The following is a 27,303-nucleotide window of genomic DNA, read 5'->3' on the forward strand; positions in this document are numbered from 1 at the left end:
AGCAGAGGGAGAAAGAGAGAGAGAGTGGGAATAAATCACAGCAAGGGGTAAATAAAGAAGACGGAGTGGTGGGTGCACCACCAATTGTAATGTATGCCCGAGAACGAGCGAGAGGGTGTGTGAGATATTAAAAGAGGAGACAAGAGAGTGAGAGGAGCGGAACGGGGGGAGTGAGAGGAGCTGGAGGAGAGGCAAAACAGGGGGGTGGACAAGATAGGCTGGGTAGAAGGTGAGGGAGCGAACATGTGGAGGGGAAAAAAAACAAGAAAGGCAACGAGCGCTTTCTACATGTGATGCGCCCGAGGGGGAGGGAGATAGGAGGAGGGACGTGTGTTGTTGCATGGAAGAAGAAGAAGAAGAAGAAAGATTTGAGGGAAGGATGGGGCGGGTCAGCTTCATAACGCTCGGGGCAGGTGGGTGGAGAGAGAGAGGGAGGTGGAGGAGTGTACATGTTTCCATCTGCCTCAGAGCTATAACTAACCAATATTTGATATTTATTACTGATGTACGCACTGATGGAGTGGACTGACTGTTATATGTACAGAGAAAATAGTTAATCGGCAGGGATTTTCCTTTCAATTTTAATAAGTTAAGATGTAATTGTATTTGATTTGAATTGAATACATTAGATACATAAAAAGCAGACAAACTACATATTTTTATTGAGCCTTTATTCAAAACTTTTAAGTTTGAAGATTAAGTATTAAGTGTTGTAGGTCATCAAAGTCTCTCAACTGCACAAACTTGGAAATTGCTGGTTTCAAGCTGCCACCTCTTCATTGGGGGGTGACTGTAAGGTTTGATCATTAGCATAATCAATATCTTAAAACTGCCACATAAGGTTCCCTGTTCTGCTCAGCTTGTGGGAAAGTTTATTTAAAAAAATAAATAAGCGTTAAAGAAACTTCGTGCTTTCAGAAGTCAGTTTAACATGACCTAAAGAATTAGAAACTAGAGGGACACTCGGAGAGCGCATATCCCAGCCAGAGCTGATTGGCCATTTCATCACCATAGTGCATATATATATATGTTCATGGGTGTAAATCTTTACCCCACGTCTCTATTAGTGAATGGGTTTATTAATTAAACAGGCTAAATTATCCAGTCCACGGAAGCAAAGGCGATTAAGCAATGAATTAGCTCAATCACATATGTCACAAACCCATCAAGCAATCAACCAATTAACCAATCAACCAATCGGATCAACCCTCTCACCTGTGGTGAAATGTCGGCGGCAGGGTGGGTGGAGAGGTGGAGGGGGTGGCCAGGCCCGGCGAGTAGGGATGATACGGCGTCTTCTTCAGCGCCTGGATCAGGTTGTGCCTGTACTCCGGATCTATGGACCACAGGGAGCCTTTGCCTATGCTCTGCAAGGAAGAAAGAAAGGAAGGAAGAAAGGAGGGAGGGAGAAAGAGAGGGAGGGGGGGGTGAAGAGGGCACAGCGAGACAGATGAGAGAGATGTTAGTGAAAGTGCTATCGGGCCGCTCAAAGCACATCACAAACACAGCACAGCACACTGACCTGAGCCAACAAGTCCAAAGCCCTGAACACGAGCTCAAAGTACAGACCACGAGCAGCACTCTTATTTACCGAACCACCTGTACACAAAGCAACGCCACATTCCCACTGAGATAAAGACCTGCACAAAAAAATGACATTCTGGGCTCTGATGGGTTTCTGCCTCCTTCACAAGTAAAAGGAAAAACAACCATCCTCCAAAAAGGGAAAAACATCATCCGCACAAACATTTATTCCCAGGGAAGATAACATTTGGCGGAATGAGAATCTGAGAATTAATGCATCTTCAATCCTCAGCGCCACTTCACTCAATATTTTCCAATCCTCCGCCTTTCCCCCAGAAAATAAATAAATAAAAAATCATCTTTTTTTTTTGGATTAAGACACAGGGAAACTCTTTAACTTTTTCCCACTCCAGAGGCGTCGACGCTGTGTATTTTTAGATCAAAGCAGCTTCCTCCTCACCTAATGAAGCTGTCGGCTCCCAATCTGAGCGAAACCAGCGTATAGATTACAGAGAGAGGGGAGGGATCTCAGACGGGCCGCCACGGAAATACACTCATTGCCTCTATCTCTCACAGCCCTCTCCGCTCTTTCATCTGCCTTGTCATCTGAATGTGGTAAAATGTGTGGATTTGCGTACGGCAGGGAGCGGTGAATGGCAGGGAGAGAGGGGGAAAGAGAGGAGGAAAAGAAGTAAATATAAAATTAAAGCCGCTCTGCCTCGTGTTCAGCTCACTTTGTAGTACTGCGTGATGTGTTCCAGGTACAGACTACAGGGTGGGGAGATGTCAGGACTGCAGGCGTGTGATTTCTGCAAATACTGCAAGGAATCCATTAAGAGGGAAATGTCAGATGTGCCAGTGACGTGCATGTGATCATTAATTGGAGACAAATTCTCAAACCTGAGGAGCCCTTCGTGTTAAAGTGGATGATGGAAGCACGCTGCAGTGTGCTCAATATTTTTGGCTTAAAGGGTCATTTCAACCAAACCATAAAAAAACGACATGTTTCCTGCAGATTTTATTAAATAGAGGTTTTTAAAAATAACATAAAACAGATTTGACTGTGTGCTTTGTTCTCTGAAGGAAGTTTCTGAAACTTTTTCCCTGTGACAGACATAAATTGTGTTTTTCCGCCTTCCTATCATGTTCCTCATAACACTTTTTTCAGACATGAACTCCGGAAAAAGTGCCTCACATTGGGTCCGGACATCTTCCAGACTTTACATTTCACATCCGAAGAAAACCGGCAGAGATTGTCTGACTTTTGCTGTCCCTGCAAATCGCTAAAAGCTCTTTGATCTTGTTGTCTTTCCAAGTTGACATCTTTGTCGCAATGTTCAAAGTGCTTGTCACCTCTTTTTCAGCCTGATATATTTGTTTTTTTTATTCTTTTCGGGGGCTGGCATAGACTATTTCAGGAAAATGTCCAGACTTCAGTGCATGCCAGGAAACAGCTCTACTGTAACCACCAGATCTGTTTTGCCACCTCTCAGGTTCATCAAAAGTTCATCAACAAAAGTGAAAAATAAGATTCAACCAGCAACTTTATCGGATTTACAACACAGGGAAAGAGTAAAAAAGCGATCACATGATTTAACGCGTGTTCTGAGGAAAGAGCCAATCGGAGAAAGGGATATATCCTGAATCTGATCAATTGTTCTACAAAAGCCTATTATGAGCTAATGTCCATATCATACATGTTAATCCCCTTAGGTGATACAAAGGTCAGCAGCAAAATAAGGTAAGGTTTAGATCACTGAAAGTTCAATCATCAACCTCAAATCATTAAAATGTCACATAAAAAGACCTTTTCCAGCCATTAACTAATTGGTTAACCTGCAGTTAATGAAGCCTTGAACGTTTAACATTTCTATGAGCGTCACAACTTTTGTTGATGACTTACAAACCCTCTGTCTGTACAAAGACAGGACGGGACAAACTGTCCCTCCTATGATAAGAACGATACTCCAATACAACAAGTAGTACTGTATTATTATCAGAGCAGCAAGAAAAAGCCATGAAACTGAAAAAAAGAAGACAAAGGTTGGTTCACATGATGAACAGCTGCTCAATCGCCACAAAAAAAAACCTCATAGAAAACTAAAAGTGCAACACATTTGTGGGAAAGTATGTTTTACTGCCCAATTGATAACATTTTTTGATTAAATTCAGGAAATCGTTATAACTGATTTGTACTCTACAGCAAATTCTCAAACAGTGATACATTTTATTATGTAATTTCAGTAACAAAGGGAAATGACGGTGTTCTACAACGTTTGATGGTTAGTGTAAATAAATAGGGATGAATTACTTGGACCCCTGAGGAATTTTAAACCACAGTCACAACAGAAACACCAAACATTGAAACTACATCACAAGAAAGCGGCCGCAGTGGCTAATACGAAGCAGAGTGCTGAAATTGTCCCCTTTGCGATTTAAGACCCTGACCCAAATTGCGACACGTAGTTTAAGAGCCTTAGAAGTAATTGATGAATAGATTTGAAAAGGTTTGTAAGTTTTAAAAACTGTCAAAGAATGAAAATTAAAAAGCATTGACGTCTGATCTGCTGCAACACAAACTATCAAAAGCTTCATAAATTGGATTAAATTAACCTAATTTATCAGTTTGTAAGTATTTTCCTTGTTATAAAAATAACAATTTAGTTTGTATGATTTCTCATGAAAGTTAAGCAGTAAGAGTCTCTCTGAATATTACTCTGTGTGTCCTCTGATGTCCAGGATGTCCAGTCATGAAGTGCTCCAGCCCTCACTTTATCACCTGACCTTGTAAGAATCCAAGAAGTTGATCTGTGCTCCTCCTGTCTGTATCTTTGCATTAATAAGAACACATGCCATATGTGTGCTGTGTGTTGCTACGCATGGTGTGTGTGTGTGTGGCAAGTTCCCTAGGGAGTGTGATATTACCCAGCGTGGTCTGCTCCTGGGAGTGCTTCTATTACTGCCAGCAACGCCTCTCCTGGAGAGCATGATATTACACACACATACAATCGCTCCCACAGAGGTGACCCCCACTGGGCCAAATTTCCCCTTGCACCTTCAGCCCGCCAGCCAGTTTCTATAAATGTGTGCGTGTGTGTTTGCAAGCGTGCGCCCACTGTCTGCCTGCTTGCCAGCCGATTAAATCAATGCTCTGTTCAGAATCTCTGTCTGCTGGGGCCCCTGCCTCTGCCAACCAAGCCAGCCAATCAAAACACTCAATCTGTGGACAACCCCCCCCCCCCCCGCCCCCCAAACACATCCATACACACACACAGACACACACATGCATACACATAGCTGTCGGCAGGCCAATCACAGGGCGCTGCTCACAGGAAGGGTCTGTCACCTGGGTTATAGCAGTCGCCTAGGCAACAGGCATCATCTGGGCTTGGAAGCAAGAGGAGGTGAAATGGACTTTTCATTTTCAGACAAATTCACAAAGTTGAGAAAAAGGCAGCGTGCCTGAAAATCGATTGGCACAAAAAGGATTCGAGGTCAGAGATGGGTTTTAAGTTCTCTGAGGTGTTGAAGCTTGATACAGATTTTAAAGCTAACAGGAGGGGGAATCATAAAACAGGTGATATTGAGGAAGAGTCCTGGCGTTAACCCGACACAATCCTTGTGATCTGCTTTGGTATTATTTTTCATTATCCTGGGATCCCTTTAGGTTTTACTCTTCTGAGATGAGCACTGTTTTCTGTGCTCGTTTTTGCTCCATCTACTAAAACTTTAACTTCACCTCAAAGTTTTGGCTTAAATCTCAAACGTAATGCTGGGAGGTGTAGCCTAGACAAACCTACCCCCCTACGCACATCAAACACAACAAGTTATTAAGGGTTGCTCAGCTATTTCCAACAACACCTAGCCTAGAAGCCAGACAAACTTAGCTCCGCCCACAACATTTGAGGTCGGGAAGTTCGGTCTGGCATTGCTCCGTTAGGGAGAAACTATGCCCGAACAGAAGCTGTTCGGACCAATCAAATTGTCAGGGCGGGCTTTATACGATGATGGACAGATGATCAACAGTAACGTAATCAACCACGTCACCAAAGAGAGCTTGGGTTGAATTTGTTTTCCACAAACATGCCTGCCGCTGAAGAGCTGAGATGTGTAGATGCTGCCATTGAGTCTGTTTTAGGAGACATCCACAGCGCATTCATTTTGAAAGAGGAACAGAGAAACGCGATCAAGGCATTTTTAGATCGAAAAGATGTTTTTGTCGTCAGCGTGCGTGCAGTTGAGTTCTATTGACAACAACTATGCGTCGCTCAACATACGTCACATACTACATTGCTCTGATTGGTTGTAGGTCTATCCAATTGAGCGAAGAGGGTTTTTTTTTCCTGGTGCGGTTGAAACACGGCCCATAATCACAGCCCAATTGAACAGTATCAGACTCATATTCTGACTAGAATTATGAGTATGACAACGTCAGGCTAAACAACTCCAGTAGAAGCGCAGACACTTTAGCATCAGAAACAGTGAATGCAGAAGAGGGTTCTCGCCTCCGGAAAAAATCCTTGACAGCCGATACCATGGTCGTCCCGAGCCGTGTGAACTGCTGGCACAGGCGTCTGTCTCAGCCAGTATTTTAAATGGTGTGTGTGAGATAAAGCTGAGGGGCAGGAGAGGTTGGGGGACGTCTCTAAATGGTAGAGTGTGTAGTTGTGTAGGGGTTTAGTTTCAATATGGATTTGAAAATGAGCACAGCTTTCCAGATTCACACTCAGGAGCGGTCGCTGGTGATGGTGCGGACCTTTGATTAGAGGGTGTTAACATTTTTAAAATATATATAAATGTCATGATAGAGATGTCCGAAACGGCTGACTCTACATAAGCATTGGCCTTGCAAGGTCCAAGATGGTTTGAAACACTAGGTGGCGTTATGACGTTTAACCCATATACTTGGATTATTTGTATAATAATGTTAATAAATGTGATTTTAAAACCAGCAATAATGTATTCCATCAAAAAACAGTCATATTTACATCTCAAAAAACCCATTTAAGTTTGCAGTATCTGTTTTGTGCACTGGAAAAGTGAGTCACATCATCACTGTGCTGTGTGTGCAGCTGAAGGGACAGATTACACAACAAATAATCCACAACTGCAAACAGTAACCCCTACTTTAAGAAATATCTCGTACACTGTGAAACTAAAAGTGACTCTCTGTACTGCATTAGACTTTAAATTGCAGGTTTACCGTGCTCAAAAGAACTGGATTTAATTATATGTATCTGTGTCACTACACCAGTCTGTAGTAATTTGGATGGAAAACGCAGGCTGTCTCTTTAAATGTCACTAACACCAAACAGTGAGCCGTGTACAGGTGTCGTCATGATGGACAAAACATATATCTATATAGTGTAACTTGCTTAGGGACATGAGTGAAGGACAAAAAGGGGTAAGAAAGAGGACAAAAGCAGAGAGGGGGAGAGAGAGAGTGAGAGAGAGAGAGAGAGAGGGGGGGAGGGAGAAAGAGAGAGAGGGAGAGATGATTGTGTGTTGCCAACATCTGTTTCCTGTGTTATATAAGCTGTGGGGGCTGGTCTCCCTTGGAAATGGGAGATATTAAAAAGTCCTGCTGCCACTGACCTTGCTAGTAGCACCATGTTACTGCGACTGCACAACTGACTGCAATGTTGTCTTTTTCATACAGTGACCCCTTATCACATGGTTGCATTATATCATGACTGAAAAAATCTGAAATATATATAGTGTTTAAAGCTCCTTCAGACTGGAATAAAATGAATTCAATCATCCAGTCTGTGACATTATTTCATATTTTGATATATTGCCGTGCCTGTTCAACAACTCTCAATGACTGGGTACTTGAGTGCACCTTCTGATTCTGTAAACTAGTTCAGTGCCAGTTCTGAGTCTTTCTTTTTAGAGTGGACTCCTTGTTTGTCCTGTGTTAATGCTCCAAAGCTGCTTCAGAATTATTCCTTGCTGTTAGTGAGTCCTCCTCAAAGACTTTTATAGAATATCCATTTTGACTGGGCTAGGACCGACTTACATAGCTGACTCTCTAGTTAACTAAGAGAGTCAGCTATGAGATCATCTGCAAGAAGTATATCAGATGTTGTTGCCATGACGGAGATCATTACCTGTGACGCCCGTGAATCTGTGTGTCAGTCCGACTAAGTGAAATAAAAATAATCAGAGTGTCAGAATAATCTGGCGTCAACGACTGCTGTAGATTATCAGAGGATGTCGGATAAGACAAGTTTAATTTAGCCTACAGGCTGACGGCACACTGCCCCGCCCCCACTGACGGCAACCTTTTTAATCAGTTTTTCTTCATAATGAATGTATCCCATGTGCAAATCGCACCATAATCAACTCTGCGCTTCCCATGAACACTAAGAATACACATACTACTGTGAAGCCGATAACATTTATTGGTTTACAAGATATGCATTCCACATACAGACAGGCAGACGTTTGCTGAATTATTCGGTAGATTGTAAATGTTACATATAAAGCTACAGCTGCATACACTGTGTATATGTACATAAATATGTATGCATGTATCTTTAAAACATTTTAGAGGCAAGAATTTTTTCAGGGCCTGTCCACGGCCCACCATTGCACTTATCATTGTGTTTTTTGAAATTTTGAATTGTTTGAAATTGTATTCATGTCATTGTTTTTTGTGGGTGTTTGAATTGTTTGTATGTTAGGACCCCCGATGGTTCATCTCAAGGGTTTTACCCTCATGAATAAACTTGCACAAAAACAAGTTTAAAATATTTTGGGCCTTATTCATCCCGACACATATCCCTGCGAGCTAGCCAAAAGTGGTCAAGATACACCGAAAAAAGACAGAGAAACAAACAAAAAAAACTGTTAACCTCAAGTGCCGATAGATGAAAAATAAGTGCATCACCACAGAGTCCAAACCAGCCCTTTGCTTCACGTCTTCCCCACCCTTTCTCCCCATATCAAGCCTACGTTGTGCTATTAATAAAGGCAAAATACAGGAAAAACATCTAAAAAACAAAACAAAATTGCTATCCCATAATGCTGTGAAATGAATCATCCTTTAATTTTTCTATGCACAACTTTTGTTACAGCAGCGATAATGCATATATATTCTAATCTACATTTGAATGTGCAGTAGGAATTGTATTACCAATCTTCACTAGATTTCACACTGTTTTATAATGGACATCTACATTCAGAGTAACAGCATCTACTGTAGCTGTGTTTAAGCCCGATTAAGCCACGGTGATGCCAGGATCCATCATCACTTACTGTAGGCTACAAATACAGATAAACACAGGATTACACACATATTATAATGTGGGACTAGAGCTGTGTGGATCAGATACATGTCTGATAAACATTACATATACCCGGTAAACGTTGTAAAGAAGAAATATTATCTCTCATTCAAAATGAAGCTGAACTTTTAACCCACAGAAACAAGAATTACAGCAGTGGATGCAAATGTTGTTACAGCGAGCAAAGAGTTTTTGAAGAGGCGAGAGGCAGATGTAGTGTGGATAGGAGTGATATTTCTCCTGATAAACTTTATTTCTATTTTTGTTAAAGACCATTCGACGAAAAAGAGACTCAAGGACAGAGAGGACCTGTCGGGTGTAAAAATGACACACTGCTTTGACAAAGTCCTTTTTTGTCAGTGCAAAGGAAAATAAACTGAGTAGGATAAATTTTGGAAATTTCTTCTACAGGTGTTATGAGTTGACTTCCACAAACCTGTTTTCCATGTGTTTTTAATTTTAGTCTTGCCCCAGTTTTTTTTTTGCTGCTCAGGCAGGAATCACTTACATTTCAGGTTTTTCCACAGGCAAGTCACAGATAAGGTTCGGTTTTCTTTAAAGATTAATACAAGGTGCACGTCTAAGAACTTGGCAGGTCAACAAGTCTCTTCCTTCAACCAAACAGCGGCTTCGATCTGTGACTCGAAAGCAAAAGTCTGCTGTTGTATCTGAGACATAAGAGGCACAAAATGGGCCTTACCCTCGAGGTGGGGTCATTTGGGATTCGAATTCTTTGGCTCTTCACAATTATATCGATTTATATTCGTTCAAGTCCTCCAAGAACATGACCCAGCACCAGTCTTACAGGGGGAGACAAAAGGAGTTTGCCTTTCTGACTAACACGTCCCCAGACAAGTAGCAAGTTACGCAACGAGTGGACATTGCAACAACATTAGCATCAATTTGAAGTTGAGCTTCCCTCCATTTAGCTCTAATTTGCTCTGATCGCCATGAGGGAAGTATCTGGCTCATAAGCTTCCAAATGCTTAAGAAAGTTTGTCAACTGACTTTGAACTCTAATGTTTACTGCTAACATCACAGTAGTACAGTGGTTAGCACCTCACAGCAAGAAGGTTGTTGGTTTGGCTCCTGATTTTGTTTTACTTGTTCTCTTCTGTGTAGGTTTTCTCTGGGTATTTCAACTTCCTCCCACAGCCTGAAGACATGCAGATTGGGTTGTGGTGCACCAGAGACTTTAAATTGACTGTAGGTGTGAATGTGAAAGTTGTTGCTTGTGGTACGCCAGAAACTTGTACAGGGTGTGCCCCCCCGCCCCCACCCCTTCTTGTTTTTATCCGTAAGTTTTCAGAAGACATGCACAAATATGTTCAAATTTTAAGTAGGGTGCTCACAGAAGGCTCCATTTCTATATACGTATCGTATTTGGAGCATAAATAACCAACACCTTCAAAAAGTCAAAATGCATTAAAAAAAACCACATCCATGACTTTTAAACAGCAGTGACAATTTTGTGCCTGAAGAAACCTGCTGATGAATTATCTTAAAGGGGACATATTATGAAAATTCCACTTTTGTAGTGCTTCTACACGTTAATAAGGGTATCTGGCATGTCTACAGTCCCCAAAACTCTGGAAAACAACAACTCCCGCGATTTGTTATGGTTCCTCTATGTCAGAAACGATACGCTTCAGGTCAATCTGAGGAGGGCTGTTTTAGACAGGGTAAAAAGGGTGCTGTTTTAAATGATCCTTGTGGTATTTTGATCAAAATATGTTACAGACATTTCATTAAGACCCCAAGGAACCATATCAACTTGTGGTAAAATGGGCATACGATGGGTCCTTTAACATTCCACCATGAGCAGACAAGGCTTTGTTCCCCCCCAGGTACCATAATGGTCTGAGCCATAACGTAAGAGTACGATTGGCTCTCATCTGAACAGGGAAAGGTTAAGTTAGAGGTGACGCTCAAGTGCAACATGGAGAGACTTCATAGTGAGTCTTAGATTACAAAACTGCCTGTCCTCTCTGCTGTGATTTCATAAGAGGCTTTGAGAGATATATGACTGCGAGTGCGTGTGTGTGTTGGTGTGCTTTTACGACTCTGATCTTCAGCCCTGATCCAGGGGTCTGAGGGCTACAACACTTGTCATTAAAGCATGTCATTCAGTACAGTCAAGAATCCTGTTAGTAAACAAAGCCATGGCAACGGTGGGACTCGCTCTCTCTCTCACGCTCTTGCTCGCAAGTTTGCACTCCCACATGCAAGACTGACACGCGCCAACACACACATACATGGTACAGCAAGCTTTTTCTGAACTAATCCCCATCTTGTCATCTGCCTGGATATGACCCAGAAATACAGTCACTGGAACAAATAGGCCACTGTCATATTAATCTCCACCTCTGTAAATTGATGGAAATATGATTTGGTGCATTCACAGTAAGCCATGTCTACCCGCTTCCCCATTTCTCTCTCTCTCTCTCTCTCTCTCTCTCTCCGTCCCTGTGTCTCTCCCTCACAACGATATATCTTACCCTCCCCTTAACCAAATCCTCAGTCTTTCTTCTCCTCCACAGTGAACAATGAGTCTAACATAATGCAGCATAAAGACAAATTTACTGAGACCCTGTAATTGCGCGCTCAATCCGAAAAGACATAAACAGGTATGGGAAAAAAGCAAAGCAGGAAGAACGAAGGAGCATTCACATGCAGATATTCTCAGTGAAAAGCTTTGAATGTGAGTCGGGCTAAAATTACAGAGATTCTGTAATTGCAGCTTCAGATAAAGCGCAGCACTTGGCAGGTAGAGTAGGAGTCTGCAGAGATGTGCCCTCATTTCTACACCGACACAGCTCTCATGTGTGTGAGTCCTTTTTAAGCATTCATGCGTGCTTGCAAGTGAGCGTTGTGTGTGCACTTGTTTGTTTGTGTGTCAGACATGCACCTCGTGTGTTGGGATGTGTGTGTGTGTGTGCGTGCGAGAAGGGGGAATAGGTTTGAAGGGTTAATTAGCGTGCTGTCTTAAACGGTGTGCAGTGACAGGAAGACAAGACAGGCTGTCCTTGCCAAAATCACCTCTACACATGCTGCTCCACACACATAAACACACACACATGCATTTGTTCTTCTATCTTTGTGAGAACCAGTTTTAGGGTTAAGACTGGGTTTTAGGGTTCAGGTTACAATTACATTTACAGTAAAGGGCATAAATGAGTGTCCTCACAAAGATACAAGACATACACATACACATACACACACACACACACGCACACACACACACATACACACCTAAGTCGCTAAAGCCAAATCAGTTTTCCTGTTGCTACAGCAACAGCATACTTTTATGTCAACTGCAACCTAGTTACTATGGAGATATGTATACAAGAGAAACTCTGTGCCGTTGTAGTCAAGGGCCAGATGACAGCATAGCGTGAGGGCCTGACACACACACACACACACACACACACACACACACACACACACACACACACACACACACACACACACACACACACACACACACACACACACACACACACACACACACACACACACACACACACACACACACACACACGCGCACGCACACACACACGCACGCACACACACACACACCATGTCCTCTTCCTCCTTTATCCATTTTGTTCTTACACAGACACAGACACATAGCTCACCCGAAAGGAAGGGATTCACATGCCGGTCAAGGAAAGCATAAAGAGCTTCAATATCCTCTAGTACAATCTCAATCAGCTAAACACGCAAAGCGAGCACTGGTCCTCGCTGTTTGTCCCCCACCCACCAACCCCCAACCCCCAGCAGTCCTCAGACAAGATGAAATCTAAAGTCTGCTGGCATCTGTGTTATTAAATCCTCCAGTATTAATTTAGTACTAATTGAGTGAGGGATTCATTCCCCGTTTACCCAGAGTCTTTAATGGAGTAAAATCTGGATGGGAAAGCCGGTATAAAAGACTGCATCGAGAGTTAAATCAAAAGCGAAACGCTGTTCCCAGTGGGGGTGCACAGAACGTCATAGCGAAAGAGAAGTATGAAAGCAGAGATCATCAACTATTGATAAGGCCGAATCTGGTACAGCTGTAGACAAAATACGGAATACGTTTGACTTCAAGTTAGATATGCCTAAGAACAGCTGAGAACTGTCTGGCTGTGAAATAAGTAATAACCCCACACGATTGAGTGAATAATGGGCCTGTATTTACCACATGGCAAAAGTGTTATTTTACCAGTAAGGATTCAGAAAGACTGAAAAAGACTGATCAACATTGTCTTGAAGAATTAGGAATTACTTCTCATTCCAAACTGAGTTGGTTTTCAAGCATGGATTATCTCAGAGGGGACAAATGGGCCAGTTCTTGAGACTACTTGCTTCAGGACATATAATAATAACACTTTAAACTGTACATCTGTAAACACATTTACTCACACTTTTTTATGGGTAAAACAATATAAAAAGGTGATATCAGAAATTTTATGTAGAAAATACTGTATTAAAAATGTTGTGACGGGACTTATGATATACTACAGCCAGCCACCAGGTGACAATCGAGACGCTTTGGCTGCACTTGTCATGCCGTGCACTTTTACATACAGTTTATAGCTCATATACTGTGAAATAATAGCTTCATCACTGGAATACCTAACACTGCCTAATATCTATTCTCATATATCTATCCATAATATCTATCCCATTCTTTTTGACACTTGAAAGAAACATTACATTTAATGATTACTGCTATATTCAGCACTGCTGAGCTAACTCAGAGAATGTTATCTCACTTCTTGACATAGAAGTTAGTGCTAGTTACACTTTAGCTGATGATGTTGGGTAATGCTAACTACTAAACCAACAGAGCAAGTTGCTGCACAGGCCTGAATTTTCCAGAGATCCTGGACACGTTTGAAAGTATGACAGAGAGATTTGAGCAATAGTTTCCAGCCTGCTAGCATTAGCTGCTGCTTAGTGCTTGATTGCTATGTGGTTATGTAAAGACAGAGTTTTTTTCTAATCACAAAAGAGCAATATGCGATATCTCTTGTGAAAATGTGAAAACAACACAATGTGCATGTTCTTTTCATTAGAGTCCATCTCTGAGCATATGCCCTCAAAGGCAGGCTGCAGTGACAGTTGCTCTGGATGTGCTGATCCTTGAGCGATGCTTTTTTCGATTGCCTTAATGAAAAGGAAAATAAACACATCTTGTCTGAAGACTTTTTCTTTTTCATTCAACAAGATAAGCCACAACTCTAAATGCATAATTGTTTCATGTTGACTTAACAAAAGCAGTGATTCAAGAATTTCCCTCAATAATTATGTCAGAATGAGTGTGGTGGACTGAAGCAGAATTTGGTTTTCAATGTCAACTACAGATACTATGTTTAAGGACAGAGGTTTGATACAAAGCCTTTCAATCAAAGGAAATTCAGTTTGACCCAGCATTCCTCAAAACAACTGCGTACGTCTTTACCTGGCTCCGGTCTTTATCCACCTTCTTGAAGCACTTGTTCAGCGACAGATTGTGGCGCACCGAGTTCTTCCAGCCTGTGGGGGCGTTTGCAAAGTATGGGAAATGCTCCAGGATCCAGCCGTAGATATCCTTAACAGGCAGCCGTTTGTTTGGTGCGTCCTCAATGGCCATGAAGATCAGGCAGCTGAAGGAATACGGTGGTTTTCGGTTCGCCCCCGCTGCCAGATCGTACGCCGAGTGTGCATCGCCGAGCAGGCCGTCATCTGGGGACGGAGACGAGGAAGGCGAGCGAGGATGCTGACCATCGGGGTCCTGTAGAGGGGAAACGCTACGCAGCCCTGAGTGGCTGAAGCTGTTGAGGAGGTCTGTGCTCTCGTGGAGCCAGGAGAGGCTGGTGAGCTCCTCGTCTTCAGCCTTGGAGAAGGAGGCGGACAGCGACAGGGAGAGGTCGGCTGCCTCCGCCTCAGATGCTGCCTGGGCAGCGTCCCCCTGCCGGTACGGCGGGCTCATGCCTTGCGATGCACTGGCTCCACTACTGGGGCTTTGGGCCTTCTTACTGGGAGGCATGGTGGGTCCCATCCAGCCCAGGGCTCACTCCTGGAGAGAGAGGCAGAATAGACAAGAGAGGGAAAAAGGTTGAAGAAGGAGCAGAGAGAGAGAAAATAAACAAGGTCAGTGTGTGAAATTAATTTGGCTCTTTACTTTTAGCCAAAGGGAAACATGCAACAAGAGTTTGACCACAGTCTGGATAACGTAGTATAAGGTCTGTGGCGAAAAGTGTAGATCATCATTTTACTTTGGGGCTTTCCGTCCAATTCTGACTGGGACTGCAAATTTAGTGCTTCATTGGTTAAGGAAAATCTTGCCTTGTACAACAACCCCCGAATTACTAGTCTACCAGCAAAATTGCATGGGGTTGCTGTCATTACATATGAATGCTGTTAAAGGTCTTATAGTTGAAGGGTCACCAAAGGGATTCTGCCTCTTCAACATTCGATAGCAGGAGAATTGTCAAGGTTAGAGCCTTGACTGAATAAACTTAAACTGCGGGACTTGGCACCACGGCAGCATCAGTGTGAGCAGAGATCATTGTGATCGGGAGCTTTGCCAAAAAAATGAACGAAACAAATTGGGAGTGCAAGTTCAAATCCAGCCCCAGTCTAATCAGACCATTATTCTCTCAACATAAGAGCAATGCTGTGCTCGTTAGATGCAGGCAGAGTGTGGTAATTGAAGGGGAACGGCCGAGAGAGTATCACACCACAATCAGAAGCCTCACAACCGGGCCTTTGATTGTCCTCTAGCACAGACAGCTGTGGGAAGGACCGAGGCAGCACCCACAGCAAAATGTAATCTGCTCCACACACCCTGTGGAGATGTTTCACAGTTTGAACACACGTACACAACCTCGGATGCACAGGTGCTCTCTCTCGCTCTCTCTTTCTCTCACACACACACACACACACACACATGCAAAGGAAGGCATGGACCTAAATCTATGAGCATACCACAAATTCTGGCAAAACAGCACAGATGCCCCCAACAAGAAACAAGTACAAAGATAGGTTGCATAACTAAAAGCATATACACACGCATGCCGACATGGATGAATAATACACACACATATGAAAGCGCACACACACATCCACCACTAGAACATTGAGTTAAGTCCAGATCTATTCTGTCTGGTCCCTGTGTTGTGCGATTGCTCTCTAATCCAAGGTGATCATGGGCCGATCTGTCCCCTCACTCTGCGCGATTGACTGACAGCTGTCACCCACGGCGACCCGCTGTGCCGTGACAACTGTCAGTTCGCTACAGATCCGGCCGCCGCGTCACCATGGCAACAGAGCATAACAACTCAGCTCCTTTCTCGATCGGGTGCTTTTTTTTGCCTTTTTTCATCCATCCGCTGTGTCTATCGCTCTTCCACCTATCTCCCAGTCTCCTCTCTTTTTTCCCTCACTTTTCTACCAGCGCCGATAACTATGCTTAACAGTGTTGATAGGCTGTAGTGGAAGGACTGAGCTAAATATAGAATTGTGATGTATAGCTGTTGCTCGCGTATCGTCGGCCATTCCTATAGTCACCCCGGCTGCTCCATCTCTCCACAGCGCCGGGAAGCGCTCGGCGGAGCTGAATGTCTTTGATCACCCTCTCCACTTCTTCCCTCCTCTCTCTTCTTCCCGGTCCTCACACTTCCCTGACAGCACACGTGCTCATTCAACAAGCTGTACCTGTCTGGAGGTACAGCATTGTTGCACCAATATTGACATTGAGTGTAATGAATTCAAATTGCCCCAGTGACGATAGCGCTGCAGCTGAAAATAGTGAACGCACAATCAAAGGGATGGGCGAGGTGGAAAGGGGGATTTGACAGGCTTTTCAAGGTGTGTGTGTGTGTGTGTGTATTTATGCAAACGTTTGACAGGCTTGTCACGATGTGTGTGTTTGTCTTGGGAAGAAAGTGAGGGCATCGTAGTGACATTGTTCCTGGTAGGAGTCTACTGGAATGCAGCGATGGCTCTGATGCTCTCTTTCTCTCAATCTCCCTCTTCCTCCTCCTTGTTATGTTGCCATAGCGGCAAGGGGGCCATGAAACATTACGGCTGACAGTAAAGTCATCTCATTTTACTGTTGCTATGACAACAAACTCCTCACTGTTCGTTGGGGCCAGCACGAGCTGCCGCCCAAGCCTCGTGCCTGGGTGTGTGTATGAGTGGATGAATTTGAGTTTGTGTGTATTTGCGATTGTGTGTGTGCCACCATGTCTCCCATGGGCTCTCATAAAGCTTAACATACTTGCTCAGCTCTAAACAAACTTTCATGCAACTACTACAGCGGCCCCTCAGGAGCAACTGCTAAAGGACAAAGGCAGATATCGCTCAAGTTCAGACTAAATGACTGCTGCTGTGTGTAAATGTGTGTGTGGGGAATGTGTTTTCAGTGTGTGTGTGTGAGAAGCATCCTCACATTTGTTTGACAGATGGGACTGTGCTATTCTCTCTGTCTTCTTCATTCCCTGGATCTCTTTGTGTTTGCATGCTTTGTTTTCATTTGTGTTCATCTCTGTTTGGCATGTCCACATTTGGCTGAGGGTGTTCCTTTTTTGTGTGTGCATCGTGTTACGAGTACACACGGACTATCTGTCTTTTAAGTACACCCTTCATCCAAAAGTCTGTGCATACCATGAGGTGTGTCTCTGTCCTCACTGTAACTCTGGCACCACACTGGTTCTGTTAACACTCTGCACCTCGATAACGGGGATTTTAAATAATGCCGTTCAATTAGAGTAAATGGCTTTTTCCATTCAAAACGCCAGTCTCCAGCAGCGGGTGATTGGCAGTACACTTAAATCAGACGATTCCTATTATTACGCTGCCATGAATGTAGCCTTCACAGGTCTCTGACAGCAAACAAACGCAGAAAATGACTGTGGCAACTGTGTTAGGCATTCAAACTCCCACAAACTTCACGATTGACACAGTCGTCAATCAAGTAACTAACAGCCAATCTTCAGATTTAATGAAAACAGAAATGAATCAAGAGCAATAATTTAAAACAATTCTTAAAATAGATAAATGTTTTTTTCAATTATGGTGAAATCATATTTTGGTCATGCAATCTTTTTTGAACAACTAACTTGGTCCATGGGAATCTAAGGTCCACCTATCAAATCTTTCAAACGTATCACATGGTCTTTATCAGCGAATGGATTTTGCTCAGTTGCCACGGAGATAAATCTGCTGACGTGTGAGCTCTTATGATTTCATCCATTGCGTATAGTGATGGCTTAGGGATGGTTCCAAATTTTTGGAAATGCTCATTCTCATGTCTGTGTATGGCACATACTGCATCAGGTTACCGTCAGCAGCCAGTTAGCCTAGCGGAGTCTCCGCTGGTTGCCTGGCAACCTCACAGTACATCCAGGGAGTGACTGGTACATAACAGTCGGGGACATAACCCTATATAAAACTGCAATGGATTAAAGAAGCAAAACACAACACGTCCACTGGTGTGAGCTTGAGTGCCGATTGTACAGTAATACCTCTGGACAAAGCCAGGCTCTTTACTAAGCTAAGCTAACAGACTGTTGGGGGTCGCTTCATATTTAGCACACAGACATACTGTAAGTGTGGTATTGATCTTCTCATATATCCCTCTTAGCATTAAAGCAAATCAGCATATTCCTAAATTCTGGCACTTTTAGTTACAAGTCACAAGCTTACATTTTGGCCAATACAAAACGAGACCCCTCTCCCCCGCAAGCCTTTGAAGAAACTGACTTTCTGATCATTTATGCTTTTCCCAGGACAAAGTTGTCACAGATGACGATAACGGATTATTGACAAACCCAAAGGTCCACGTCATAAATCTTCTTCTTCTTGAATCGAGCCGTATTGGGCCTCAGCAAACAATGTTATGCAAAAAACTGTTTTTATGGTCAATACGCTTTGTTGGTGTCATGTCTGCAAATATGAAGAGATAGGGCTCAGTGGTATTTCTGGATTTCACAGGGCTAATTGCCCAAAAAATAACTAAATCAAATGACAGATTAGAAGCTCTTACAGATATTTCTTAGGTATAAGAATGTCAATGAACCGAGATGAGGACTTTGATTGTTATGGTTTTGAATATTAGCTGACAAAATGTATAAAATAAAAGTGTTCATTTGAAGGATAAAGTCATTGACCTTGGTGTGTACCTGCTGACCTCTGGCCAGCTCCAGCCCTCTGCAGTCATTAAAACTGGAGGCAGAGGCCATCAGTGTTTACACAGAGTGGAGAAAGGTTAACAAACTCCTCAGATAGTGGAGAGGGAGTAGGCTAAATCATGTGCTCTAATTGACAGCGTAATCATCTTACACTGCATTCATGCTCTCGCAGATACTTGTCTAAATCACATGCCACATTTACGTAATCCTCAGAAGATCTCCGTTCCCCGTTGGCAGCTCGTTCTGTCTGACTCGCAGGCATTTTGTGTGCCTCCGCCAGCAGCAACATTTCAATAATGCACTTCAATTCGCTGCCTTTCCTCGAGTCGGCTGCAGCATTAGCCAGACTGACTTTCGACGGAATCCTCAAGTCGTCAAGTTACAGAACCCCCAAAACCACATCAGTGCAGAAATATTTAAATAAAAACCAAGATAGGCTCATGACATGCTGTCAGCGGCCCATTTATGCTCTGCTCTGGGCCTCGGCGGACTGGAGCCACAATTACAACTTTGTCAGTTTGATCGCAGCTCGTGGCATGTGTTGCATGTCACATCCGTCTGCTCCTCGCTTTCCTGCCAGTCTTTACTATACAGCCCAATAAAGCCAGTGCGATGAAAATAATCCCCCCTACCCCCCGAATGGAGTAGTAATAGTAGTGTAGGAGATAGCGGCGAAGAATGGAATAGTAGCTGGTAGGAGTTATTACTTTGCAGAGGGGTGAGCTGAACCTTGTGGCTCCTCTGGCCACAGTGATAAAGCAGGGAGTCAGATGCACCGAGGCAAAACTAATCTGGAGTTTTGATGACAAAAGGACAACCTTTATCCCTCCTACACATACACAGGATGGATTGAAGGGGAGAGGAGAACCAACAGAGAAAAGGAGAAAATGAGAACTCTCTCAGAGGCTGGGAAATAATAACTTCTGCTACATATATGTCAACACCGGCTGTAGGGAGCCTAGTGATGTTCACCCTCTGTATTTCCCGCTCTCCCCAGACGACAAATATTAGGGTTCCACAGGGCTTTAAGGAAGTGGAGCAGGACCAATCACATCCTATATGGTCTGACTGTGTCTTCCTTTTATGTCATCCGCAGCAGCAGAGTTATGGAATAGAGGTCAGGGGTCAGGGTGTCCCAGAGGACTGCTCCTGACCCCTGGCTCCTGCTCTTGGCTGCCTGGCAACTGGCACAGCACGCCTGCACACGCATGAACGCACGCACGCACGCACACACTGACAAATCTGGATTCAGACTGACACAAATAAACAAATCCTGTCTCCGAGAAATGACGTTCAAATACAACTGATTTGCAACGGAACATTTGTTTTTACAGGAAACACAACATAGATCAGTCAGGGTCTTTCTATGTGGAGTTTGCTTGTTCTCCCCGAGTCTGCGTGGGTTGTCTCTGGCTTCATTCAACAATCCAAACGCATGCAGATTGGGGCTAGCTTAAGTGGAGACTCTAAATTGACTGGAGGTGTGAATGTGAGCGGGAATCGTCTCTGTATGTTTGCCCTGTGATGCGCTGGCGACCTGTCCAGGGTGTATGCTGCCTCGCTCCAACTGGCCAGCTCCCCCCCCACAACCCTCAAAGGATAAGCTGTATAGATGAAGGATGGATGGATGGATGGATGAATAACAGAGATTATGTTTTCTATCAAGATAATGAGGATATTAAAAATATGTCGATACTGATAGGTCTGTAAAATAACTACAACACTTCAAATTTGTTTTACAGCCAAATATCCCATCTTCTAGTGGGCTGTCCATTTCTATTAACAGTATTATTGAGGTGAATTCATAACTTAATACATGTCGACTTGATGGTGAAGTTATATGAAATCACCAGTCAGTAGAAAATTGTCCGTAGAAAATTCCACAGCAGTCCAGTTCTTTAAGTCTGGACCAAAGTGGTGGACAAAGCATCAGACCGATGTTCCCCCATATCAGTCAAACATTCATTGGTTCCAGCTTCTCAAATATGAAAATTTGCTGCTTATTCTGTTTTGTTTAATTTAAAATCTTTAGCCTGTGGACAATTGATGAGAAAAAGATATTCCCTAAGGCTTGAGAAAAATTAGCTTTTTTTTGTACAATCTTCTAACAATTTAAAGTCTAAGTAATTCATGCATTAATCTGGAAATAACTGTGAGATTAAATATGAATGAAAAGCGCCATTAGTTGCAGTGCTGCTAGAAACTGTCCAAAGTACAAAACCAGGCACAGCATGATGATGTACAGTGGAAGAAACTTCACTATTTGGTTTTATGGTGAAAGAGGTCAAGGCCCTTGTGTGCAAACTCAATATAATAACTCTGAGTCCAGGGCCTGCTCTGCTAGAGGAGTAAACATTACCCCCTCTGTCTATTGGCAAGCAACTAAGCAGATAATAAGCACATAATATACAGTATATTTAGAGGAGCTGAGCACCAGAACTTTCAAATTGAAAAATTATGGCACATAACACATCAATTGGGCCACTGCTTACACCACACTGTTTTACTGAGAAAACGTACGGTAACTAAGAGGCAAAAGCTCAGAGAGGACACATGTGATGTATGGTGCAAGAAAATCAAACATTTCCAGTGAATAATTCAAGACGGCAAACACACACACACACACACAAAAACACACACACAGGCACACGCTGCCTCCGTCCTCCAAAGTAGGCTAACCAACAAAGCAAACAGGCATTTGCATCCGGCAAACACAGAGTAAGTTTGGTATGATTCATCAGCAGCCAGCGATCATGAAGTCACGCTCACCCTCGCTCTCTGAGGACGGCGAACAATCAGACTCAGACACACAAACACTCAGACGCATATGCACAGAAATGCACTCACACAGAAAAAGACGCACAAGAGCTAACTGGGGTTGCGAATGTCGGCGCTTGAAGGTGACTTGTGTGTGTGTGTGTGTGTGTGTGTAGCCTCGAGGTCCCTTTGTGGAGTGTAGGGTTAGAGTGGGTCTGTGTGTGAGGGTGTGTGTGTCTGCATTTTTTTTTTTTTTTGTGGTGGACTCACTGTGGCAGTCAGGTCAAGCTTAAAAAAAGTCCAGGCCCAGGGCTGCAGACTTCCATGGTAATGTTCATGACACACCACGGGCCGGCATGCAATCACACAATTGTACACACTCGGTTGTTCAGTCGCCTGTTCGGTTGCTCGTTCGCTCCGTCCACTCTGTTCTCTCTCATTCAGTTCAAGTCAAGTTCAAGCCAGTGCACTCTTCTGGTACAGAACTTGGCATGTACTACCAGATGCAAATAGGGTGAGGCTTTTATTCGGATCAGGTTCCAAACTAAAAAAAAACCTATTTGATGAGCTAAGAGAGTAACTCTGTTGAGTTAAGTTAAACGCTCATGCAGCCAAGACACGATTAAACTAATTAAAGCTTGTGAATATTTCAACTCTGTTATTAATTGTCAGTTTAATCCATACAAAACAGAAATGTAGATATCGAATTTACATCTTTTTGTAAACAATAATGAAAATCCATTTATTTTCCAAATATTTGAGAACAAATGAACACAGATCAAAACAAGACAAAACTAAAATAAGAAAGATATCATAAAAAGGAAATATTGAAAACAAACAAAACCAGTCAAAAAATTGGCCATTAAAAGAGTTTCCTCTAAAAATATGTCTTAAGCAATAATTTAAAAAAAATGCTTTACACAACATTATATTTAATGAGTTTTAAAGAGGTGGTTGAACACCTTTGAACTCTATAGGGGGCCAGGCTAACTGTTTTCTCCTTCATCCAGTCTTGATGCTAAGCTATGCTAATCACCGCCCCACTCTATAGCTCTACACACACAGACATGAGAGTGGAAACGATCTTTTGATCCAACTCTTGGAAAGAAGGCGATAAAAGCACATTCCCTAAAATTCCCCTTTCCCTTTAATGTAGTCAGTGGTGAGACATAGATTAGGAAATCATCAGCTCAATATAACGCGAAAAATGTACTAAATGCATTTCCATGAAACTTAGTGGAAGGATGAGACATAAGTAAAGAGGGAGCCCATTAAAATCTTGTTGTGGCTTTGGACAAAGGAGTTTATCATTGCGAGACAGGGTGTTTTAGTTTTTTTTAACATTTTGACTGATTTCCAAGGAAATGATTCATTGGACTTTAATGAAAAACATCATGCATATTTAGGGGACTGATATCTAAGAGTGTATTAAATTTGGTGCAAGCTTGTTAAAGGTGGGGCTATGCGCCATTCTAGCTGCATTAGGCACATCTTAAAAATGCATGTTCAGCTTCAATTAGCCGATTAACTTGGGCCACCTAAAAAGACATGTGGTGTGGGACCAGCAGTATATGTGGAAAAATAAGAAGACTATTTTATTTTAAAGTTTTATAAATGTTAAAAGTGGAAGCTAAAACAATAAATTATATAAAATTATTTTTTCTTACTTGCTATCAAAACCTAGATGCCAATAATTACAGTAATAACGATATATGGATAACTCTTCCTATCTCACTCTTGCCACCTCTCATTCCTCTCCTCCTTCAACCCTTCCCTCACTCACCCAGTCGCTCCCTCACTCCCTCTAAGGCCTCCCTGTCTTTTCTCTTTGACAGTGAGCAGGTCCCTGTTGGCACTCTTTGCTCTTTTACAATATTGTGGGAAAGGAGAAAGAGAGGAAGAGAGAGAGAGAGAGATAGTCGGAAAAAGAAAGAGAGAGCAAGACTTGCCAGAAACACTATACGGTATCAAAGCAGCCAGTGCACAGCCAGCAGAGCTTTGATAGCAGGCAGGGAGGGGACCAGGTCAGAGAAACGTGAGGAGAAAGCCTCGGTGAACTGTTTAAAGAGGGGAGCCTGATCTATCGGGATGCCTACATCGAGTGGAGAGAGCGGTGGATGAAGCTTTGAGGTAGTGAGTGTTTTTCAGCTGGATGTCCTGCAGTCAAAGAAAAATTAAGCAGGGCTCCCTCTCTGTGTCTGTCCGTCTCTTTCCTCTTTCTCTTCCCCACTCTGGCTTTTCCACTTATCTTTAACCAACAGCAGCTCAGGCTCTCAGCCACTGGCCCGACAGTTTGTCCCGACAACAAAAAACCATGGCAACAACCACTGGAAGAGCCTGTCCAGTTCCAAAGGTCCGCCCTCTCTGGCTTCTCCAACTCCCTCCGCTCTTTGAGTCTTTGGCAAATTTGGCCAAAATGAGAGAACTGCAATCAATATGCGGATGACCTAAATATTGGTATTATAAGGTCGTGATCAAGCAACTGCACAGTCTCGTGTTTGGTCGAGAAAGCAGTTTAATATTGAACAGTTTTTTAGGTCACCTTTGGCTGAGGGTGGCGATGTGTTCAGGTTGAGATCAGAAAGTGATATTTGAAAATCAAAAGTGAGAAGAGAAGGACAAGGGAGTGATGGCAGCAGCTCGTCAGTAGCCTGTACTTTCCTCTCCGGCCTGCCTTTGCTGACGATTCTTACACCGCTTCTGCTGATGATACAACTCTGCTTACATCCTTCACTCCTCCCTCCCACTCCTACAAGCTGTTTTTAACACTGCTCAAGATACCTTATGTCAACTGAAAAGTGTTCTGAATGCTGACAAAACAAAATTCAGGCTGCTTACAAACTCACAAACGGGCTAAAAAAAGGAAAAAGCGATATGACGAATCACAGTCATGCGGGAGTTTCAAGGGCTTGTTGTCTCTGCAACACAAGATAGACAGAAAGTAATGACACACCACTCACTAAAGGAACTTATTAGGAATATTGTGCCAAAGGGAACAATCGGAAAGCAATGCTTCACCTCTCGTGATCTCGTGGGGAGGCAGATGTAAAGAAAATGAAGAGTGTGGTGAAACAGTTTAATGAAATGTGGCAACATCCAAACTATGTGAAGATATTGGCATTTATGTTCACATTTTATTTCTATTTCAAGTTCTATATACACTATTTGATAGTATTCTGGTTTTCTTTGTAATCAAAGTCATTTTGTGTTTATGGTTAAACTGTGAAATAATAAGCTTCAATAACAACTTAATAACATAATCACGACATGACTTTGTTATCAGGGTTTGATAGTGACATCTAAGGGACCATTGACATTTTCTTTATGTATTGGCCGATATATCGATATCTACATTTAATTTACTCTGTCATATAGTATCGGCCTGTATTAATAACACAGGCAGAAGGCTAAAAAAATCTGGATGATAAAATAGTTGAAGAGACAAGGTCAACGCAAGTTGTCTCTCTTCAGCGAGTGATGGAGGAAAATTGTTCACCTGCAGTTGTCAAGCTCCAAACACCAGCTAACATTAGCCTCAAGAGCTAAAATGAAACACTCCTAAATATGAAACATGTTTGATCATTCTTTCGAAATGTCGCTGTGATGTGTCTGTAAATTGTTTGAGAGGTTTTAAACTGGATGTGGTAGATGTGGAGTATTCTTTTCTGTATTTTTACGCCAGTGAAACATTCTAGATTAGATTTTATATGAGATTTGATTTGATAGTGTAACAGTTCAGAAGAACAGGAAACACAGAGAATCAGGGACATTTCAGCCCCAAGACGACTTCAGATGTGATCTGATGTAAATGTATTTGAGTCAACTTGAGAGTCGACACAAACATGTGTGCAGTCCAGTCACGCAACAACTGAAGGATTAATCAAGTTTGACAAAAATAAACCTAAGAAAGATTCAGATGTCAGCAGTTTAATTCCTTTAATGCTTAAGCTGAATGGAACAAAATGGATTTCCTGGAAAGTAGGAAAAACCTGTGCAAAGGAGCATGGCAGCTCCATTGTATAATAGGTTTGGTCATCTTAAGATGAAATCAGGTTTAATTTAGGACACATGTCGTATTTCTCATTATGCTGCGACAGATTGTCTGCACCTGTTGCCATGATTATGTTGTTGTCACATGCATCGTCCCTTTCTTGTCCTCGCCTCCGTCGCTCTGAGCGGTGTCACTGACTGTACCTCTGTCTCTTATCAGATTCACCTTCCACGCTCTTATTCCCCACAACAGATTACCATAAAAACAAAGTATATGGCCATTCTGGGTCCACTTATTCACAGGTTTCTTACAGTTCTTCAAGAAAAATAAAGTAGGTGGAAAATTACTGTTTGCAGTCGCAGGATTTGTTCTCGTTATCTGTCCCTGAGGTCAGAGATGAATTAGGCAAAAGTGCCTTTATGTCCTCTGCTCCTTTCTTACAAGGTACTGGCTGCAAAATTATTTAAAGCTGAGAGCTCTCACGGTGAATTTACACGGTTAATGAAGGTTCTCGTGGCAGACTCAATAAGGAGCTGTCTTTGCTTTGTTTAGTTGAGATTTAAATAGGTTTGGCAATGAGCCTGCTGGTTTGACGCTGAAGTGTTGCCTATTGGAGGGCTTATAAAGTAGTCTCTTGGCTATGTGGCTTTGATTGTATTTTCTTTTTTGTGCTCTTCAGTTTCAGGGTTCTCTGCCTGTGTGTATGCTGCGACTTGGTCGGCCTCCCTAGATGGAGGATATTTTTAATCTGTGGGGCTACTCAGTTTAAATAACGGTTGAAAAACATTTTGACATCTCGACATTAAACCTCAACGACTTTGCTTCCAAATCTATAGACATCCACTATGATTCATCTTTCAAAAAAATAACTGGTATTTTACACTCTCTCCCTTGTATTTTCTAATCAGCAGATCCAGAGAGTAGCAGTGAACAAGAAAGAGGATGACCGCGACTGCAACTGACAGGAGTGGACAAGAAAGTAAGAGTGGGGGGGGGGGGGGGGGGGAGTAAGAGAAAGAGGATAGTTATATCCTAGGGTCATTAGCAGCATTTCAAAGTCACCCTTTCTTTCAGCGTATGCCGTTTGACAGGCACTGCCAACAGAATTAGGGATGAAAGATGATGGTGCCGTGATTAGATGTGTAACTCAGGGGAAAGACAGGGTCTGATCCATGGTTACAGTACACACACACGCTCACATGCACGGTGTAGAAAGAAAAGGACTATGAAGAATAGCGAATTGGATGAGAGATATGATAACCCGAGTCTTAAGATGTGGGCAGCATTGATTAGATAGCCCCAGACCCTCTATTTCAATGCGCAGACCTGATGCAAGTCAGCCTGATAAACACCGTGCGCTCTCTTCACTCCCCCATACGAATGAATTGAATTCCCAAATTACCAGGCTTAAGATAACATACCTGGCTAAATTGCCACGCTTTATAAATCTCAAATCTCTTTGTAGATATTCATCAAAGGCTGTTTCACTCCTGATGCGGAGAACACAGGAGATGGGAAACAGGAGAACAACACACAATGTGGTTCATATTAAGGGCCTCTGATCTTCTATCTCGAGTCC

At 42.8% G+C, this 27,303-nt stretch overlaps 1 protein-coding gene across 1 annotated transcript in view; it reads right to left on the reverse strand.

The window, feature by feature from the left end:
• The window catches only part of ches1 (checkpoint suppressor 1), a 58,389-nt gene that overhangs the window by 16,936 nt on the left and 14,150 nt on the right, over positions 1–27,303 (reverse strand). Inside the window, exons 2-3 of the mRNA XM_061091544.1 lie at positions 14,263–14,859; positions 1,216–1,367 (exon numbers count right to left, since the gene is read on the reverse strand). Of these exons, the coding sequence (XP_060947527.1) occupies positions 1,216–1,367; positions 14,263–14,841 (731 nt within the window). The 5' untranslated portion in view covers positions 14,842–14,859. The remainder of the gene's footprint in view (positions 1–1,215; positions 1,368–14,262; positions 14,860–27,303) is intronic.

This window comes from Limanda limanda, chromosome 18 (genome assembly GCF_963576545.1).
Source record: "Limanda limanda chromosome 18, fLimLim1.1, whole genome shotgun sequence".
In the NCBI taxonomy this organism is placed as follows: domain Eukaryota; kingdom Metazoa; phylum Chordata; class Actinopteri; order Pleuronectiformes; family Pleuronectidae; genus Limanda; species Limanda limanda.